General features: G+C 43.5%; 1 protein-coding gene across 4 annotated transcripts in view; it reads left to right on the forward strand.

Moving 5' to 3' along the window:
* The first annotated feature begins 5,280 nt into the window (after window positions 1-5,280).
* Window positions 5,281-16,765, forward strand: part of RASA2 (RAS p21 protein activator 2) — a 143,915-nt gene continuing 132,430 nt past the window's right edge. For 2 of the 4 annotated variants that reach the window (XM_069104648.1, XM_069104649.1), the window contains exon 1: window positions 5,281-5,461. In XM_069104648.1, the coding sequence (XP_068960749.1) occupies window positions 5,353-5,461 (109 nt within the window). In that variant the 5' untranslated portion in view covers window positions 5,281-5,352. The remainder of the gene's footprint in view (window positions 5,462-16,765) is intronic. The other 2 variants (XM_069104650.1, XM_069104652.1) reach the window with 1 other exon arrangement.

A 16,765-nucleotide genomic window follows, 5' to 3' on the forward strand; every position in this document is an offset into this window, starting at 1 on the left:
GGCGACTACAGGACTGGATAGAAAATCTCCTCCTCTGTTTTTGCCCTCTGAAGTAGGCACTGGGGTTACGTCCCACAAAAACCCACCCACGGGTGAGGCTCAAAGAATCCTTTTCACTTTTCCAAAAGGGAAAACAGGATATTAACATATCTTTGCAGCTCATTGACATATTAATACTACTTATGTTATCTTCCTCTTGCTTAGCAACTGAGGGAACTCCAGGGAAGAAGAACCAAATCCTGGTCCCCACCCCTCAATATACTTACACATCACGAAATCATCCCAGTCTAATCATCCAGCCTAATGCTGAGGGAACGCCCTCCCAAACAAGAGACGAGGCTCTCCAGACAAGCTTCTTCAGAGAAGACGCCAGGAAGAGACCCTCCAGAGACCAGGCCCTAGAAGAGCTAACCCATCTAACTGCCAGAGCTTAGCACAACATCTGAAATACAGTAGATGCTTAATAAATGTTCATTGATTCCAGTTTGGGAACTCTTGTCCTGGGCAGTGCTGTTCTGAGTGGTGAAAGCTCACTGTATGTAGGCAGCCCTAGACACCCAACAACACTTCACACTAGCTATCTTCTTACCATCTGCCATCTTGATTTTCTGCCTCACCTTCTATTTCATGTTCTAGAAACAGTAATCAAATCAATTTACCATTAGTTTTTGAAAGGACCTGTCAATCAACTAGGGCAGATAGGTGGCACAGAGGATAGAGTACAGGATCTGGAGTCACAAAGCCTTATGTTACTGAGTTCAAATCTGGCTTCAGACATTTACCAGCTGTGTTACCCTGGGTAAGTCCCTGTTTCCTTCAGTTTCCTCATATGGAGGATGAGGAATAGCTGGAGAAGGCAATGGCAAACCTCTCCAGGACCTTTGCCAGGAAAACCCCACATGGAATGACAGAGTTGGACACAGCTGAACAAGCACCAACAGATAGTCATTTATAGATTATAGAATCACTGAATGTTAAAAGAGGAAGGATCAACTAATTCAAACCCTCATTTTGTACATCAAGAAACTGAGGTCTTTAAAAAAAATCTTCTGACTCTCAAATCAGTGTTCTTCCTACCATTGGCATGTTATGATACTTCTGGAAACCAGCTGAGTTGGGCCTTGGGGAACACTGCCATGAAGACTGGGTTTCCTATTTTTATGTGGTAGGAACCCACAGCCCAACTATGTTATGGGTATATTCCAACCACAGAAACAACTGTAGACAGTATGCCAGTGTTGCTGACTTCCAACTTGTCCTGAGTTGTGTCTTAGGCCATAAGGCATCAAAAATATTTAAATATCCTAAAACAAACAGCTTAATCTAGGTAGGTTGGACTGCCAGCTACTCCACTGAAAGGATGTCTCTCGATCCGGCTGGATGAAGCATATTTCATTTTTTGCTTTTTGGAGGGGGGAAGGCAGTGCAATTGGGGTTAAGTGACTTGCCCAAGGTCACATGGCTAGTAAGTGTGTCAAGTGTCTGAGGCCGGATTTGAACGCAGGTCCTTCTGACTCCAGAGCCAAAGCTCTATTCACTGCCACCTAGCCTCCCTGAAGCATATTTCTTAAAGGCACATGGTAAACTAACAAGGCTGATAGAACACTCTTTCAATTTACAGGTTGTTGCTGAATAGAGGTTGAAACTGCTAAATTAGTCAGTTTATTAAGGTCCCTTTTCAGCCACATGGCTGAAGTTCCTTCATAAGGAAAATGAGTGAATTAGATTGAATGACCTCCAAGGCCCTTCTAGTCTTAAATTCTTATGATGTTACAAGCTTATGAATCTAAAATGATAAAGAAAGGGCCTCATTCACAAGGAGGGACCCGGTGAGAACAAAGAGGGCAAGAAGAGAATGGAGGATGTTGTTTTGCCAGAATTGTTTGAGTTTATGAAAGGAATCTTGAAACAAGACTGCAAGTGTAGGTGGGAGCCAATTGGTTGATTAAGTATATCTGTTATTTTATAATTTATGTGAAGCCATTGAGGAGTTTTGGGCAATGGAATTGTGTTCATTCTCTGTGTTGGTATCCCTGGCACTGTGCTAAGGTATAATGCTTGTGACACAGTAAGTCAAAAGTTGATTGATGAACGATAAGGTTGATTGGTGAATAGAATGGAGAGGGAAATAACTAGAGGATGGAAGATGTCAGGCAGTTGTTAGAATGGTTCAGGCAATAATTGATGAAGGCCTAAACTGGTGTAGCTGCATTGAGAGTGGAAAGGAAGGGACAAATGGAAGAGCCTGGGAAGGCAGAATTCATAGGGCTTAGCAAATGAAGGTATGGTAGGCAGATGAAGGCGAGGGAAGAATAAATGATGAAAATAAAGTTTCTTGCAAGGGATGACTGAGAGAATGGTGGGACCATCAAAGAAAAAGGGAAGTTAGGAGGATGGGCAAGTTTAGGGAGGTGATGAGTTCAGTGCGAAATACAGGTAGAGATATTCAGAAGGAGGTTGGGGGGTGGGGGGAGCAGAGTGGAATGGAACTCCTGGACTTGAGAGTTAGATTTACTGAAGGGCAGTAATTGAAGTTATGTTCATTAGATTGCTAGAGATGGAAGGCCAAGGCCACCAAGAAGGCCCTGGGGGAATGGGAATATTTAGGTGGGAGGAAGGAGAGGAGAAGAACAGCATTCTTATACTACTAGTACACAGCCCTACAAATAACATATTTAAATACTAAAAGTAAGAACTCTTTCCCTGAGTTATTTGTCAATTCTTTGAAAATTAGGAGATAAATAATGCAGAGAATGGAGATGGTATTGGAGTGGCCATGTAGTATGTGTTGGTAGGCAAAGAGTCCAAAGGGTATGATAACTGAAATAAAGTAGGAGTAGTTTCTACAATGCAATGAGTTTGTGGATTGTTAGGAGTCAGTACAACCTTCTCAAATATTTGTGCATAACAAAAGCACAGGATGGGGTTAAACTTACTGAATGGCTTAAAAGCAAGTTAGGAAATAGGAAAAGGAATAGTAATGAATGGTTGCTCATCAGAATGGAGGCCAATGGGCTTTAAGTACATTCATTAATGATTTGAGGAAGGAAGTTGATCGCAAAACTGATGATGCAATATTGTTCCAGTTACCAAAGAGCATGAAGAAATGATAGGACTCTAGAAGAATTTAAAGACAATAGGGAATGCAGTAAAGAGTTTGGGATGTAAGTCTTATTTTCTCAATTATGTTGTAATTAAATTAGCTTTCAGAAACCCAATTTTTAAAAAAAATTTATATTAATGGATGGTTAAATTTACTATCATTGAAGTAGTTCAGTAGCACTAATAGAAAATTAAGTGAGTTAAAGATTTGCACACAGGGATCAATTAGACATGACTTCAAATAATGAAGAATATGAATTTCTGGGTGTCAACTGATTAATCAACAAGCATTTATTAGGAGCCTACAATGAGCCAGGAGGTGTTCTAATAGATATAATGCTAATAGCTAATTACCAATGAGCATTTATATGGTGTTCTGAAGTCTGCAGAGCAATTTACAAATTGTTAGGTAGGTTCTATTAACATTTTACAGATAAAGAAACTGAGGCAGGCACGAGTAGTTAAGTGACTTGTTCAGGGTCACACAGCTAGTAAGCATCTGAGGCTGGATTTGAATTCAGGTCTTTCTGAATCCAGGTCCAGCATGTTATCCACTGGGCCATCTAGTTAGGGCATAGAAATACAAGTGAGACAAATAGCCTTTCCCCTCAAGGAGCTTGCATTTTTGGAGAGAAGGAAACTACAACCTGTTCATGGTAAGTAAATACAATATATATGTGTGTGTATATATATAATGTATAAGTAGCATTCATATGTATACATACACATACATGTGTATATACATTTATATCACTTTAAGGTTTAAAAAAAATTCTTTACCTGTTATCTCAACTGAGTTTTCTTTGTTTTAAGCAATGAAATTTACTAAGATGATCCAGAAAATTGGAAAACTGCCTGCAAGAAAGATCAAAAAATGAAATGTCACTTTGGATAAAACTGTTTTGACATCTTTAGTAAAGTGGGAAGAAGAAACGAAACTTCTAAAACTGTGCTTTTTGTAAATTTTCACATTATAGGAAGCCCTTCTCTTGGGAGGAATTTCAACAATTTGAACAGATACTGATGACAAATAAACTCGATTAAGGTAATCTCAAAGTTACAGTTAAATTTTACATCCAGAAAACAGATGATGTGAGTGAGAGAGCTAATTTGATTCAACACATGCTAGCCAAAGTATCCATCACTCCATGATGTCATTGGTCTTCTGGAAGGAAAAACAATAGGTCTGTGATTACAGACCAAAATGCACCACTTTCTTTACCCTGGGAAATGCTCTATGATTATGTTACAATTGCCAGTTTTCATCAAGGAAGTTTCCATCATCATGATAGCATTTTTATTGTCCTTTAAAGGTTTACAAGGTTATAGCACCACACACATAAAGGGTTTGGAATCCAGACCTGACTTCAAATTCCTCCTCAGACACCCACTAGCTGTGTGACTTTGGACAAGTCACTTACCCCATTTGCTTCAATTTCCTCATCTGCAGAATGAACTAGAGAAGGAAATAGCAAACCACTCCTGTGTCTTTGCCAAGAAAACCCCAGATGGGGTCGGAAAGAGTTGGGCAGGGCTGAAAAAGGAGGGAGCAGAAGAGGCATCTCTCTGTCTATCTACATACGTGTCTATCCATCCTCTATCCAGCTTCTATCCTAAGGTCACTTTACAGTCTAGGGTCTACAAGGTGGCCGCGGAAGGACTTGTCCCACAGCCTGCCCACTGAAGAACCTGGGTCCACCAATAACCACACCGACTGATCAGGGAGCATTTATTAAGCGCCTACTGCTTTCCGAACAGTCCAGCTATCTGGGCGCTTCCGACGCATCCAAGCCAAGCCAATAAAGGCTTATTAAGCACCTGCTGCATGCCAGGCCCTGCACCACAGTCCTCCCACGCAGGACTGAGGAATGGGCGAGCCCGCAGGGGCTGTCTGGCCACGACGGGTCGCCTCTTTAACAGACGTCGGGGTTTAACAGTGACCCCTTCCGCGCCGCAGCAGCCCGACCCTCCAGGCTTGGGCGCGGGGACTTCCCCCCACCTGGAAAGAGTGGCCGCGCACGCCTCGCGCTACCCGCGCCCAGTGCGCTCTCGGGCTGGGCGTGGCTGAGGGAGGGCCGGGGGCGCGGCGGCGGGGGCGGGGCCGGAGGCAGGCAGGGCCCTCGAGGCGGGGGCGGGGGGCGGAGCCGAGGCTCGGGATTGGGCCCGCCCTGCCTCGGTCCCGCCTCCTCCCCGCCAGGCCTCTCCGGGCTACGCAGGCGGTGGTGGAGGCGGCGGGGCCGGGGCGGCACTATGGCGGCGGCGGCTCCTCTCAGCGAGGCGGCGGCGGCAGCGAACGGCGCTGTGACCGAGGCCCACGACACAGAAGTCCGCGTGCTGCAGAGCCTGCGCGGCAAGATCTGTAAGCGAGGGCTGGGGCTGCGGGGCGGCCGGGGACGGGGCGGCGGCCCGGGCTACAGGGGCGGCGGGCGCAGGCTCCTGCTCCCTCCGGGGCCGGCAGGCCCGGCGGCCCCGCCCCGCCCCGCCTGCCCGGGCGCGCGGGCCACGACCGCGGCCTCGTGGTGGGCGCGGGGCGGGGCCGGGCGGGGCGGGGGCTCGGGCCGGGCCGCACGGGAGCGGGGTCGGCCGGTGGGAGGGGCAGGATGTGGCGGCTTCCTGTGCGCGCGCCGACCCTCGCCTGCTGCCCGCGCGGCCGCCGCTTCCTTTCTCTCGCTCGCTTGGTCTCCCCCTGGGGCTCGAGGTCTCCCGCCCCCCCCGCCTTCCCGCTGTATGCCCCGCCGGGGGGAGCCTGGCCTGCCCCCCGGCCGGGTGCTACCGTAGAGGCGGGATTGGAACTCGGACCCCGTTCCGGGAGCGCCATCTCCGCTGTTCCACACCCAACGGAGTGCAGTCCGAGCCACTGGTTCCGATGAGTGTGTGACCTTGGGCTAGACGGCCCAGCCTTCGGAATACCGCAGGCGCTTACTAAATGCTTTGCCGCTTGAGCCGCAGTCTCCTCTTTCACTCTGCTTTCAGAGGCACCTGGTGAGACTTGCCACCGATTGGCCGGGGGCACCCCGGGCTCCCCCCTGCAGCATGAGAGGCCCCGAGGCCCCTTCCAGGCTCAGCGGGCGGCGCTCAGTTCTTACGATGCTCTGCGGTCCGCCGGACCGAGTTGTGCGTTTTCATTTAGCTCGCACAGATCCTTAAGCTTGGCCTCCACAATCTCACTGGGAAAGGTTGCTTTAGAAAGTACGGGCCCAAACTCATTTGAACTGAAATGATTAAAAAAACATTCATGAAAAGATAGAAAATTTTGCCTTTTTAGAATTTTTATTTACTGCTCCTTCAATGGTCTTTTCATACTAAATAAAAGAGCTGGAAAACTACCATGGGTATAGGGTTGGATAGCACCTTAGAAGTAACGTAGTTCAGCCCTCATTTTACAGTTAAGAAAGCTGAGTCTCAAGGCTAAGTGGCAGAGCGGGGATTTGAACCCAGGCCGTTTGACCGCAGACTCAGCATTTATCCAGCATTCTTCCCACTATACCATGCTGCCTGTCAGATTAGTTACATTTCTTCTTTCCTTTCCTTTCCCCTTAGTTTATTTGGGATTTATTTGTGTTCTAGAACAATCATGTCACATTTTCCATGGCTTTTCTCTCTAAAAGACTGTTAGAGTCTTGTAGAACCGTTTTCTACAAACTAGAAAATAAAGCAGAGTATTGGCGCTGGTTACCTGTTACTTTTCAGCCTTGAACTTAAATGTTAGGGCATACAGTTATTTTCAGAAACTTAATGGCGAGAAGTGTTATGCTTCATATCTGTGTATTGGTATCAGTAATGTAGAGTTCATGGGGGGCTTCAGTTTCTTCATTTATAAAAAGGCCAGATGACCTCACACAACTCTTTGGTTCTAAATCTGTGGTCCTGGGACATAAGATGCTATAGTGAGCACCCTTTTCTGCAGATATAAAGAGACTTACTTAATGTGTGTGTATGTGTTTGTGTATAAGAGCCAAGTGTGTCAAACACACACACACAACTCACCCACTCAGCATAATCCGCTCCTTCCCAGTTTCTGTGTTAGTATCATTTGATAATCAGGCCGAGCATCTGTTGGACACTGGGACTTTGGCTCCATGTTCCAAGCCTAGGTTCTTCCACAGAATTTAGTAGGATATCTTAGGGGTTTGGTTACTGAGAAGGATCTTGTTCCGGCATGGTGTCTCATAGGATCATGCTCCATGATACGAATCCCAAGCACTTTACGGAAGCAGCAGTAAAATGGAAGCTTTTATTTCATTATCTGGGTGGGGGGAGGTTTAGAGTTCTTTTTAAAAAAACTGAACCATTTCTTTTGTGAGATTAAATCATCTCTACCATACAGACCTGGAAATGGGCCCTCAGTCTGATGTCAGCCAGCTGCTGGAATTGCAATTGTCATGGTTATAGTCACTGTTCTGCTAGGATTCCGTTGGAGACATCAATCAGCTGTGTGCTTTCCGAAGCTTTTATTACCCAGGTTGTAGAGAGAAAACCCTGAAGTGCTCCTCTTCTTTCCCCAACATTGTTTTTTTCCCTTTACAAAAAACAAACTTTTCATTGGCATAGCACAGAAGCAGAGGGTTCACATTTACCATTGTAGAACAGGTGTCCCCCACTGTTTTTATGAGGTTGAGCTACTTTTCACATCCCTCAGAGCCTTGAGATGGTTGGGGGAGTTAGGAGGGGTTGTGCTGAAGACGGCGGTGGTGAAAGAGGCTGACTGTAGGGGTCCTTGGGCAGATCTCTTGAAGAGGGCAAATGACCTCTCTCTACACTCATTCTCTTCTCCAGGGGGGATCCTAGGAAATCATAGCCTAGGATGGCTACAGTTTCAGGCCACAACAACACTGTGAGGAAGATTAATCAACGAGCATTTATTCAGTGCCACTCTGTACTAGGCACTGTGCTAATCACTGAGGATGCAGAAACCCAAGTGAGCCAGCCCCTACCCCCCAGGAACTCTCCTCCTAATGGAAGAGAATATGTGTGTCTGTAAGGGGCAATCCAGTACAAGGTAAACTTGGAGGGGAAGGCACTAGTGACTGGCCAAACAAAGGTCTTAGAAGGGATCTTAGAGCCATTTAGTCCTCCCTTCTCACTTTATAGATAGGAAACTGAAGCCCAGAAAGTTTCAGAGATTTGTGTAAGGTTGTAGGCAGTGTCAGTCTTGATGTGAAAGTGGGGGTTCGGCCTCCAGAGCCATTTTTTTTCTCCTGTGTTACACCGAGTACACTCAAATAGTACAATAAATGAGAAAAATGCTTATCAAGTGTATAAATGATTTGCCCATAGTCACACAGCCTAATATTTTGGAACTGTAGCTTCTGCTGTAGAGAATCCTATGGCTGTTGAAAAGGGAGGGAATCTTGGCTACTGTTTTTCTTCTCCCTGCTTCTTCAGTCTCTTTACTACAGATCATCCCAGAGATAAGAGGCTTGATCTTCCTTTAAAGGACTGAACATGTTTACTACTTTCCTTAGTTACTCATTCTAGTATTTAATTTTCCCATATAAAAAGTTGTATTTTAACCAGCTCTTCTAGAAAGTCCAATGTGGATCAGGATTGCTTCAGGTTAAGTTATTTGCTTTGTATGCTGGGCTTCCTCTCCCTCCAAAAACCAAACACTTGCACGTGCATGTACATGTGTGCAGGCGTGCCCCCACCCCACACCCTTTTATTATTTTTTTTATGAGCAGAATTAGGATTTTTTTAGTGGTAAGGTCACAAATACGTCCTTAAGAATGAATGTCATTTACAGTTTTTTCTTTCCATCATGCTTTTACTTTGCAAGGTTGCCCTAATTCATTGAACCATAATTTGTCTGTTTAATATTGTGGTGAGAAGAATCAAGACAGTATGATTTATTCTGGGTTTATATAAGCCCAGACCCAAAGGAGATCATGTAGGGATTGAGAACAGGGAGGTGGCACAGGGGATAGAGCACTGGATCTTGGGTCCTGAAGACCTGAGTTCGAATTCCATCCCAGATACTTAGTAGCTATGTGACCCTGGCCAGGTCCCTTAACCTCTTTGTCTTAGTTTCCTCATTTGTAAAAATAGGGATAATAATAGCACCTATCTCTCAGGGTGGTTGTGATGATCAAATAAAATAATTGTAAAAGTGTTTAATAAAGTTATACACATTATAAGTGCTATAGAAATATTAACTATAACTATTAGGTCTGAATTTTGGGGCATTCTGATTTTGAAAGTTTAGTTTACTTATACCCTTGTCCTGGAACTGACTTGTAGCACCTGAGATCTTTATTAATAGGGATAATTGAGAACAGTTGTTCACCAAAGCACATACTCTGGGTCTTCCTTTTTGTATCTAAGGGACTCCACCAGAACTGCTCCATTTCCTGAGGGGGTGCATGGGGAACACAGGGTGACTAGCCAGTATCTTCACTTCATTCTTTTTTTTTCTCCCAAAGCTTTTTGGGCACATACAGCAGTGGAAGGTTCATCCCTTACAAAACCATTACTTCCTGCTATTACTGCTGCTTGAACTGGTGCCAAATATTCTCTGGTCTCTCATCTTCTTTTGTCTCTTTCAGTACTTTTTTTTTAAATTCAGTGTTAGGGAGAGGAGTTATTTGTTCAAGAACAGAGATTCCTAACCCTTTTTGTGTAGTGGACCCCTTTGGCAGGCCTTATGAAGCCTGTAGACCTCTTAGAATAATATTTATTATCTACCTTCTTAATTGAAGGAAATACTAAATTTCACTTACAGGGTTTTTTTTTCCCTATCAACTTTCACAGATCCCCTGAAATCTATCAAGTTAAGAACCTGTATTCTACAAACTTATTGTATAACTGTTAAATTATTTAATTTTGCTACATGGTTTCAATACTAATAGGTCTTACATGATTATTCTCTACATTTATACTGAAATTTTTTAGTGTATCTGTTTGTCTGCATCTAAGAACCATTTTGCCCTTGTTACAACTCAGGGATTCGGTGGAAACAGTAACCATTTACTTTTATTCATTTTTCTAAGTGATCCTGTCACTAACAAAATAATACATGAATTGTTTACTCTATCCATTTTGAACATGGTATCTGTACGGTTGCAGAGATACCAACACATCTGTTAGCTGAGATTTTTTATTTTTGAATTTTGTTACTTTTAGCAGATTTGTGTACTTGTATACTTGTGACTTAAACAGGACTGATTTCCATTTGTGGCTTGTGGAAATCTGCTAATATAATGAATTGTAATCATACCTTTGACTTTAAAAGTTTTTAACATAGGTAAGGGTGATGTTTTTTAAAAGTTCGAATCTAAAAGTATTTTACCAAATTTTATCATTAGAAATGCAGGGAGGGAAAAAAAAAGGTACTTTCAAGTGAGGAATTCACCATGCTTGAAGATATTTTGCTTCACATACATGGAATTAGGGAGAAGAGAGTTCTTTTTAGAAATAACCCAAGGACAGCTGCCCCCTAAGCCATGAGGTAGATGGACTTGTTAGGATTATTTCAGAACTTGGAGCCAGGCCGATAGATTTGAATTCCATCTCTGATACACATTGACTGTAACTGTAAACAAATCATTTATATTCTCCAAGTCTCCAAATCTATAAATGAAGATAACTCTTATAATATTACCTTAGGGTACCTGTGAGGAAAATACCTTGTAAAACTTTGAGATATCACATAAATGTGAGCTATTTTTTAAAATGAAAAACTTTTTAAAGAGATTGTAAAATCAATGGAATAAAAATTGGGGACATTTCTGTTTTATTGGTATTAGACTAGAGATTCCATAGCAATAATCTGACTTCTTTCTTAAGAATTATCATGACCTAATTGATGACTTTGTTTTTATTCTCTGCCCTCCAATCCATTCTACCCACAGGTGACAAATTAAAATTTTTTATTTATGTGGCATGAGTCTGACTTTGTCACCCTCTTGTCCCTAATTTTCTGTGGTTCTCTGTTACCTTTAGAATAAAATACAAACTCTTCAGTTTATCATTTAAAACTTTTTCACATTTAACTCTAGCAGTCTCCCTGCTCAGACATTTAAAGTTAGTCACCTTCACAAATTCTACATTCCACTCTCTCATGTATATTTCTTGTCTGAACTTAGCATTGTCTCCTAACCTTTTGCTGCTGGACAGCTTCCTCCAGATCAGGAATAGACTCTTCTCACCTCTGTCTCTTCTAATCCTTCCCATTTTGAAGACTTTCCCCAATTCCCTTAGTTGTTAGTGGCCTCTCCCTCCTCAAATTAAACCACTATCAGGTACCTGCTATGGGCAAGGATCTGTGCTAGGTTCTGTGGGTGAAAGCAGTCCCTGTTCCTGAGGAGCTTACACTCTGTTGGTAGATGGAGCGGTATACACAAGTAAGGGAAGACAGAGGATAAGCTGCCTGCTATCTTCACCTCCACTTCCTCTCCTCTTTATTTCTTGCATTTCACTTCTGACCTTCTCATTCAGTTGAAACTGATTTCTTCAAAGTTGCCAGGGAACACTTAATGGCAAAATCCTAGAACCTTTTTTTTGTTGTCATCCTTCTTGACCACTCTTTGCAGTGTAACTTTTTTTTTTTTTGCCTTTTGGGGGGCAATTGGGGTAAAGTAACTTGCCCAAGTTTACAGGGCTAGTTTGTGTGTGTGTGTGTGTGTGTGTGTGTGTGTGTGTGTGTGTGTGTGTTAAGTGTCTGAACCCGGAACCAAACTCAGGTTCTCCCGACTCGGGGGCCTGTGCATTACTCACTGCACCACCTAGCCACCCCCATGCAGTGTAACATTTGACCCTGCTAAGCACTGTCTCCTCCTGGATACTTATCCTCCCTGGAACTATGTGACTGTTCTCTCTCAGTTCTCTTTCCTGGCTGACCCCTCCTTTGCTTCATCATCCTTATTGAGCCCTCTAGCTGTGGTACTTTCCTAAGCTCCATTATCTCACTTGGTGTGGCTTGGTGTAAATTATTATCTATATAGATGACTGCCATATCTATATATCTAACCCAGGTCTCCTGAGCTCTGGTTATGTATCATTGTTGAACATTTTGAACTGGATCTAAGTTTATACAAGCATCTTAAACTCAGCATGTCTAAAATGACTCATCTTTCCCCTCTAAACCCACACCTTTTCTATATTTTCCTATTTCTTTCAGAGACTTTGATTCATACAGTCTCTGACACACCAGACTCAGTGATATTCTTTTTTCCTCATTCTTCCTCATTCCATATAGCCAATCACTTGTCAATTTTGTCGTCCTAAAATTTCTGGCATCTGCTCCCTCCTCTCCACTCACATAACTCCTGTGCTAGTCCAAACACCGAACAGCTCTGTTGTGGACTGTCCAGTTCAATAAATGTTTAGAGATACTTATGTGCCAGGTGCTTCTAAGTGCTGGGGTAACAATGAATAAAAAGGTAGTTCCTGCTTTCAAGGAGATTAGAATCTAAAAGGGGGCCGGAAAGTGGGAGTGGAAGTGGGGATGGGACTGGACACCAAAGAGTATCTTGTTCCATGGAGTTGGAATCAGGCAGGGCAGCAGATGCAAAGTGGAATGAGCTGAGAGTCTTTTTTCTGCCCTGAGTAAAGGAAGGCATTGGGCACTCCATCCTTCAGCCCTCCAACCAGAGGGGAGAGGAGGCTGAGGGAGATGGGGTCAATCAAGGTTGCAGTTTACTGAATGGTGGTGAGTTTAGAGGTGATGAGCTTATTCAGGAGTTGAAACCAGACCAGTAGCCTTCTAAATTGGTACCCCAAGTCTCTCCTCTCCACAGTCTGTCTTCCACATAGTCTTCTTAAAGCACAGGTCTGACTGTGTCACTCTTCTCAGTCAGCTTTTTTTGGGTGATAACCTATTAACTCTGATCTATAAGCCAGTAAATCATGTGCATTTATTAAACGTTATGTACCAGGTACTGTTAAGCTTGGGAATACAAAGAAAAAGCAAAGACGGTCCCTCCCAGACCACCTTTCTTGCCTCTTTCTATATTATTCTCCTTTATGATCCCTAAGCTTCTGCCAAAGTGGTCTTTTTACTGTTTCGTTTTTTTTCCACATACAGCAATTGGTTTCCCTAGCTCGGTTCTGATTGCCCGTTAGGAATTCCCTCCCTCCTTACATGTGGCTCTTAGAATCCCTGGTTCCGTTACCACTTTCTGCACGATGGTCTCTGGAGCCAGAACCCCCGCACCTCCAGCCCTCCCAGAGCCACTCAGTTTTGTCTTTGTATCTTGCACACTTATTCTGCCTTAGGGCTTGCTGACTAATAGTTTGAATTGCAAAGTAATTGCTAGAGGGGAAGGAGTGTGGTGAAGAGTCTGAGATTTGGAGCTGGGTACAGGGGCCAGTCACTTAAGCCTTTGGGTTTTGGTTTAGATTCTCTTCAAGGCCCCTCCCATCTCTAAATCTGTGGTTTTATAGCTCTGGAGGAAGAAGGGTTAGTGCCAACCTCAAGATTCCAGGAAATGAAGTGAGGAGACCGTGGAAGTGGGAGATAAGCATATCACATATGGAACAGACAGTAAATCGGTTTGATTGAAATTGAGAGTTTTGAAGTGGAATAATCTGAAATTAGCCTGGAGAGAGGTAGGTGGGATCTCTGTAGGGAATCTTGCTTTGCCCTCCAGTTTCACACTTGAAATTGATCGTTGTATCATCTCTTATCCTCTCCTCCTCTGCTCTTAGTCAAGGAGGCTGAGGTGATCCTTCTCGCAGATTCCCGTCCTTTATGTCCTTGATCTCATCCTCACCTGCATCCTCCAGGATCTTGCCGCTTTGAATATCTTTTTCTGTTTCTTGTCTTCAAACTCTCCCAGATCTGCTGACTCCTTCCCAGCTGTCTTCCAATATACCCAACTCCCTCTCATCCTTAAAAACCTTTATGTGATTCTACTTGTCCCCTTCCAACTAACACCCTCTATCCTTACTTTCACAAACTAGAAAAAAAGCTGTTTATACTCATTTTGCCTCCTTCTTCACCTCCCACTACTCACTTCTCAGACTCTTATAATCTGGTTTACATCCCGTTCAGCTGAAACGGGCCTCTCCAAGGTCAACAAGGACTCTCTCAACTTCTCTCTTCCTCACCTCTCCATAACCAGTCAGTGGCCTTTTCTCAGTTCTCATCCATCTTGACTATTCTGTTGTGTTTGACCTAGTTGACTATCATATCTCTTTCTGGATATTCCTTTCTCCTGGGTTCTCATGAAACTGCTGTGTTGTGGCTCTCTTCCTACCTTGTTGAACCAATTCTAATTGGTCTCCTTGGTAGAATCATCTGTGGAAAGGGCAATTTTCTGTATTATGAGGCACTCACTATTCCTGGACCTTCTCATCGATCTCTATGCTTTTTATCTTGGTGATCCTTTCAGCTGTGGGTAAGTACTTTGTATCTATTTATATTCTCTGATTTTCTTAAATATTTCTATATGCTTTGCAACAAAGTAGGCACTTAAATGCTTGTTAATTGCATTATCATCTCTTGAGGATTCACCTCTTGTGTTTCTGCATCGGATTCCCAATTCTAAGATCCAGTCTTCCCTCCTCTTTGTCTGAACCTTTTTGCTTGACACCTGGCTGCCCCATAGGCCTCTCAAACTTGATACCGGTATGTCCAAAACCAAATTTATGATCTTTCCCCCTAAAGCTACCCCTTTTCCTAGCCTCCCCATTTGTCTTTCTCCCCCTATTTCTTTTGAGAACAACACCATTCTTCTAGTCACCTGGGTTCGTAGCCTGGACTCTCTGCTCTTCGTATTTTCTTATGGAAGCAGCTGGTTTGGCCTGGAGTCGGGAAGACCCATGTTCATATCCAGCCTGAGACATTTACTGGCTTTGTGATCTGAGCAAGTCACTTAGCCTCTGTCTGCCTCAGTATCCTCAACTGTAAAATGGGGATTTTAATAGCACCTACCTCACAAGGTTTTTGTAAGGATGAAGTAGGTTAATATTTGTAAAGTGCTTAGCACAGTGCCTGGCCCATTCAGCTGCCATCTCATGGTCCCAGCTCCTCAGCATTGCTCATATCATTCTGCTTCTCTCTGTTCACACCATAACCATCCTAGTTCAGAATCCAATCACTTCTCCCTGAGTCATCCAGGCTTTCTTTCCAGGTCATCTGAAATTCCTTATTCTTAAAACAGCTCTGACTGTTTGACTGCCCTGCTCAGGAAGCTTCAGTGACTTCCCATTGCTTTTTTTGATAAACTCCCATGTTTGGCACATAAAAACTTTGCCAGTCTGGCTGCTCCCATTTCCCAGGCTTCCACATTACTTTCTGTCATGTGCCAGATCTGCTCTTAAGTCTGACTGCTCATCTCTTGTCTCCATACCTAGAACACTGTCCTTCATTATTTCCTTCTCTTGGAAAGCCTAGCTCCTCCAACACAGCCCAAATGCTGCTTGCTGTCTCTTTCAAGATATCTTTTCTGGTTGCCCCAGTTCTAAGTGCTTCTGTGTCTCACTAATGAGCTGTTTTGATTTCTTTAGGATGATGGGATATTCCTCCAATAGAGCAATGCTCTGCTCCTGGAGGGCAGAGGTCCCCCCATCTTTGTACTTGTATTCCCTTTTTTCATCATTGTCTGGTACATAGGAGGGACTTAAATGCTTGTTTGATTAGTTGAAGGATTTTTTCATGCCAATCAGGCATGTTTGTATTTTATCCTGGAGGCAGTAGAGACCCATTAAGATTTTTGAATAGACAGATATCATCACATTTGTATTTTAGCAACAGTTTGGCAGCTCTGGAGAAGATACTAGGAAGGAGAGAGACTGGATGCAAAAGGATTATTTAGGAGGTAATTTCAGTAGTTCAGGTAAGAGGGGATGAAGACCTGAACTAGAGTAGAGGCCGTATTACAAAACTGACCATGCTTCGCAGTAGATTAGTTATGGGATTGAGGGAGAGGGAAGGAAGTCAAGAATCTTTTCAAAGCTGTGAACCCTAGCAGCTGACTAGAGGTTAGTAGTAATTGCTTTCAGCAGACTACCCATCTGTTGTCTTATATTACCTGGTTATTTATATCTTATCTCACTTGTTAGAATCTGAACTCCTTGAGGATAAGAACTGCTTGTAAACTTTCCTTGGCTCCTCGGTGTTTAACACAGTGCTGGCACATGGAAAGTGCTTGATAAATGAATGCTTTTGGATTGATTGAACTAAGATCAGAGGATCACAGATTCAGAGCTAGACTTTAGCCTAGAGGTCATCTAAGCGAGCTCCCTGTAAAGCTACGCACCAGCAACTTTCCAGAGGAATGCTTCTGTAGATGAAGAAGGCCAAGAGATATCTGTGGTGAGACAGATGATGAAGATTAGAGCTGAGTGGGATTGAGAAGTTGTAGGTAGCATGGGGGACATAGTTGGTATGGGAGGAATAGATTTCAGGTGAGAGATTAGGATCGGATTTATAGATTTAGGAATCATTTCCATAGAGATGATCATTGAAGCCTTGGGAACTCGATTGATTATTTAAAGACAAAAGTGAATCTTCCCCAGGCTCAGTGACTTTACTATTGAGGAAAATAAGTTCACAGATAAATATATGCAGAGTAAATATAATTTTCTATTTAAAACTATAAAGGGAGCTCTAACACTGAGGCAGTTCACTCTTTGAAAGAACTTTTAGTAGGAAATAGCTCCTGAATCTGTGCCTTGAAGAAAGCTCAGGGATTCTAGATAGCAGATGTGAGGAGGGGGAGAA

Source organism: Petaurus breviceps, unplaced genomic scaffold (assembly GCF_028583685.1).
Source record: "Petaurus breviceps papuanus isolate PSGF00001 unplaced genomic scaffold, PetGlider_PUasm1.0 688, whole genome shotgun sequence".
NCBI lineage: Eukaryota > Metazoa > Chordata > Mammalia > Diprotodontia > Petauridae > Petaurus > Petaurus breviceps.